The 4,557-nt window shown below is 34.1% G+C and overlaps 1 protein-coding gene across 1 annotated transcript; it reads left to right on the top strand.

Annotated features, from left to right (window-relative positions):
• Nucleotides 1-2,889: 2,889 nt before the first annotated feature.
• On the top strand, nt 2,890-3,905 carry LOC124840102 (protein GLUTAMINE DUMPER 2-like). Its single transcript, XM_047316094.2, has one exon. It carries the CDS (start codon nt 3,143-3,145, stop codon nt 3,614-3,616), a length of 474 nt encoding a protein of 157 aa, XP_047172050.1. The 5' UTR covers nt 2,890-3,142; the 3' UTR covers nt 3,617-3,905.
• The last annotated feature ends 652 nt before the right edge of the window (nt 3,906-4,557 follow it).

The raw sequence follows: 4,557 nt of genomic DNA, 5'->3' as shown, positions 1-4,557 counted from the left end.
GTTATTTTAATATTAATATTTTTATTTTTTTTATATATGTTATATAAAACATATATTAGTAAACATTAAATTATTTTATTTTATTTATTTATTATTAATTTATTTTACTATAATATAAAAGTATATATTAATGAAGTATTAAATTGATCATTACTAAAAAGGTTATCGTATCATTTATAATTTTATTAATTATACAAACATAAAATAATAATCTATTACGTTTTTTAACAATCTATTATTTTACAGCTTTTTCACAAATCATTTCTGAAAAACCTGGAAACTTTATCGTTGAAAATTTACATCGTGTTTCGTAATTTATGTCTCGTATTTCACACTTTTATCTTCTTTTCATCTCTATAAATAGTATATTCATAGAAACACAGGCTAAATATCATATACTAAAAGGATTTATTCGGGTAGGAATTTTATAAAAAGAAATTCAAATAAAACTAATTTTGTTTTCGTACCGTTCAATAAATAATCTCCCCTTTCATGGAGAGCATGGGAAGATATCGTGGCTAACTTCAACAACTAATCACCAACTGAATATCACGGATTGAGAACCCTCCAAAGGAAACCTTTTGACCTACTTCCAAATTTGAATGCAACGAATCAGCCATGTTTGACGAACTTTAAAATCAGAACAAGATGAGCATATTCCTTAAAAAAAATGTAAAAATAAAAAAGAAAAATATTATTTATGATTGGTCCGTTTCAAATATATGGACCACTCCTAATTCATTTTGAAAAAGTTGTTAAAATATGGGTCCAATAAAAAAATATTGGTTTAATACCTATTTTGGTCCCTACTTTTATGGGTTTGATTCAAAATGATCCTATCTTTCAAAAAAGTTCAGTAAGACCCCATAATTTGTTAAAAAAATGTTCAGTCTGGTCCTTTTCGCTCACACCGTTAAAAATCTAACTGTGCAAATGTCACTGTGGCACAACCTTATTGAGTTGTCAAGTTTGATGAATACGTGGATGTTACACTGTGTAAATATTAAAAAAAAATTAAAATGACACATCAGCTTCCGCCTCCACCAGCTTCCCAAGCACGCCTCTCCCTCCCACTCTGATTCCGCCGGCTCCCACCTCCAGTTCCACTCCGACTCCGATGAAGAGGGATACAAATATCAGAGCAAAACCCTTTTATTTTTCACTCTCACACGCCCTAATCTCTTTGTGCACATATTCTCTAGAAACCCCAAATCCCAAAAACTCAGAAACTTTGTGAACCCCAAATCCCAGAAACTCAGTCTTCGCTGGAAAATGGAGAATAAGCTTTATTTGAACCGAAACCTTGCCGAAGAAGATGCGTCCCTGATTCGATTTCTAGGGTTTCGATTTCTTAACATTTTTCATCATGCTTTTAATGTCTCAGTAATTAGTGTAGTTTCTTTTGATGTGTAGACTCATTCATGAAATGTACTTTAATAAACCCAAATGTACAAGTGAACTCAAAATTGCAAAAATAACAATGTACAGGTGAACTCAAAATTGCCAAAGCTACCTGTTCACAAATTCAAGCTTCAACAAAAAAGCTGTAACAGCTTAAAACCAAGAAAAAGGTAGAAAGAGAAAAAGGTAGAAAGAGCAAGCGACGATTTAATTCCATGTTAGTAGGACTTGCATGCTAATTCCATGTTAGTAGGACTTGCAAGCAACAGTTATGTAACCCTTGCTTTTTATTGTGGGGAGGAGAGGGAGAGGGGGAGGAAGAAGGAGACGACGACCTCTAATTGTCACGTGGGAAAAAACCTAAATTCACAGTGAAGGTGGAAGATGAAGTTTTAAATTTTTTTTAATATTTACACAATGTAACATCCACATATTCATCAAACTTGACAACTCAATAAGGTTGCGCTACGGTGGCATTTGTACCGTTAGATTTTTAACGGTTGCGCTACGGTGGCATTTTTTAACAAATTACGGGGTCTTATTGAATTTTTTTGAAAAGTAAGATCATTTTAAAACAAACCCATAAAAGTAGGGACCAAAATAGGTATTAAATAAAAATATTTATCTTTATTACAAAGTCTGTTTTTTATTTATCACTAACCAGAAACTATGTAAGGTGCATATAAACACATCCATTCACTGTCTCATCAGGTGTCTGTTGATATATATAATCTGGTGTCTGTCTCATCAGGTATACCCAAACCGTCGATTAAAATCTGCAATCTGTGGAGCCATGAATAAGGGTTAATATTACATCACATCAGATTATTCATTCGAATATACCCCTCAAGCATATTCGTGGACAACCACTTGCACCCATAGTCCTAAATTTCATAGTTACACCGAAACAAGAGTGAATAATCAATAGTGATGATAAGAACCCAAATTTCTTCGCACAAAATATCAAATCCAAAATGCAAATGATTATACTAAAGGAAAACCGCAGCAGCTTTGTTTCCACTTTCCCCACATTGTTTATTCTCTTTTATCCCTCCTTCATCATGCTCGCTACTTTCATTGTACTCAGGTCTAATCATACACCACCCAGTGCGCTTTCACTGTTGCCTTAGATCGCAACCCAAACCCTACATTCCATAACACTCTTTCTTTTTCATTCTAATATCTTCCATAAAACTTCAAAATCTTACATAAATCCCTTTCAAATGCATTATTAAATCTGCTTCAGTGGAGGATATTAAATACTAACTAAGAATCTCTAAAAGCAACATAACAATTACTGTATCTAATTATTTCTTTAGACCCACATTTTAAAACAATGCAAATGTTCTCTCCATATGACATCATGCATTGTATCTATCATTATCAAGCACAGAGTTCTGTTCTAATGCATGCTCTCTCCCTCCTCCCTCTGTATAAAGAGTTAAATAACACTAAAAAAAAATGGTAGTCGTGGGCTGCTGCTGATGGTGCAAGTCTTAAGGGTACCCTAAAGCAGTACCACCCTTGCCCTGCAAGTTATATCTATCTTGCACCAACAAAACAGGATGAAGTCCGTGACCCAAAGCAGAAAGCTATAACCTACTTTACTTTCTCTTTATAAATAGCACTCACTCCCCAATCTTCCCTTACAACCTAACCTTCTAACCTTCTTTATTCTACCTCTCTTCCAAAACCAAAACCCTCACACTCTATAAGCTTTGATTTTCTAACTTTACCTAAAATGAGGAGCATACCCACCACGACAACCTCAACTTCAACCGCACCCACAGCCGCCACGTCATCATTAACCACTCCTCCGCACCCCACGTGGCACTCTCCCGTTCCGTACTTGTTCGGAGGACTCGCCGCCATGCTTGGTCTCATAGCCTTCGCTCTCTTGATCTTGGCTTGCTCCTACTGGAAAATTTCTGGTGCGTTGGAGAACGAGGAGAACCGTGAAAGGAACATGGAGAACGGCGGCGGTGAGAAACAGGGTGATTCTGAGAACAAGGAATCTGTTACCGTGTACGAGGATAAGATTCTGGTCATTATGGCTGGAGATGAGAAACCCACATTCTTGGCCACCCCCAAAGCCTCCTCTGTTTCTCGTCCACTTCCCAGCCATTTTGAGCACAGCCTCCAACACCACGTGACTACTGAGAAATCAGAGAAAGAAATGGAAACCCAACAACAACAACAGAGTCAGCTATCTTAATAACATATCATTTGGTTTGTAATTCTATGATTTTCTATCTATCGTAGAATAGAGTTCACAGGGAACATCTTACTATGTTTCTCATCATTCACTCTCTTTTTCTTTTTCTTTTTCCTTTTCCTTGTCTATCGACCTTGTTGTATTCTATTGTTTGTTCGGAAACTGTAAATCTAATCAAGCGAGATGAATTAGAGTTGAGGGGATTGTATATAAATCCAGCGGTAACCAGATTTTGCAGCGCTTGCATGTCGCTGCTACGTTTGTTTATGTAGATTTTTACCTTTTAACATATCGCAAAATTTTACTATAGCTTTGATCAAAATTCAAATCCCGAAATGCAAAACTAGGAGAAAAAGATGCTTTTGATCCACCTTGCAAACCAAATTAAAATTTACTTTTCAATTTTCTTTATACAAAATCACGCCTTTTTATTGAGCGTGAAAACCAGAGGCGATGTCACATAAAGTAAAAGAAAAACATTAGAAATGATCTCACTACTAAATGATTTGCAAGTATATATTATAAATTAGTTTTTTTTAGTTAATTTGGAACTTAATTTAAAATGGACTTTGAGTTTAAGTTTAATTTAATGTCACAATATTAAAGGAAGATTTATATCTATATATAATTTAAATTGATTATCGTAAAGTTAAAAAAAATAATAAAAATAATAAGAATTAAAAAAAATTTCATACCCCATAAAAGAATATAATTATTTTGTATTATTTTTTTCATGTTACCTTGCATACCATAAAAAATAATAACTCAATAAATAATATAATTAACAAATACGCAAATACCACCAATAATTCCTAAGTCTATATATCCTGCTAGTAACTGCAACTCAATGCAAGAGAATGATGAAATTATTGTGTGGTGGCAAGTAGTATAAGTAAACAACATACACTTACATTTCTTTACATAACCATTGTAAACAAATA

Source organism: Vigna umbellata, chromosome 2, assembly GCF_029865625.1.
Source record: "Vigna umbellata cultivar VRB3 chromosome 2, Vumbellata_1.0, whole genome shotgun sequence".
Classification (NCBI taxonomy): domain Eukaryota; kingdom Viridiplantae; phylum Streptophyta; class Magnoliopsida; order Fabales; family Fabaceae; genus Vigna; species Vigna umbellata.
Note: the sequence above shows the minus strand (reverse complement) of the source record. Positions and strands in the feature narration are given on the sequence as shown.

Excerpts from the sequence above, each read along its gene's own strand:
- LOC124840102 (XM_047316094.2), top strand. The coding sequence starts at position 3,143 with ATGAGGAGCATACCCACCACGACAACCTCAACTTCAACCGCACCCACA.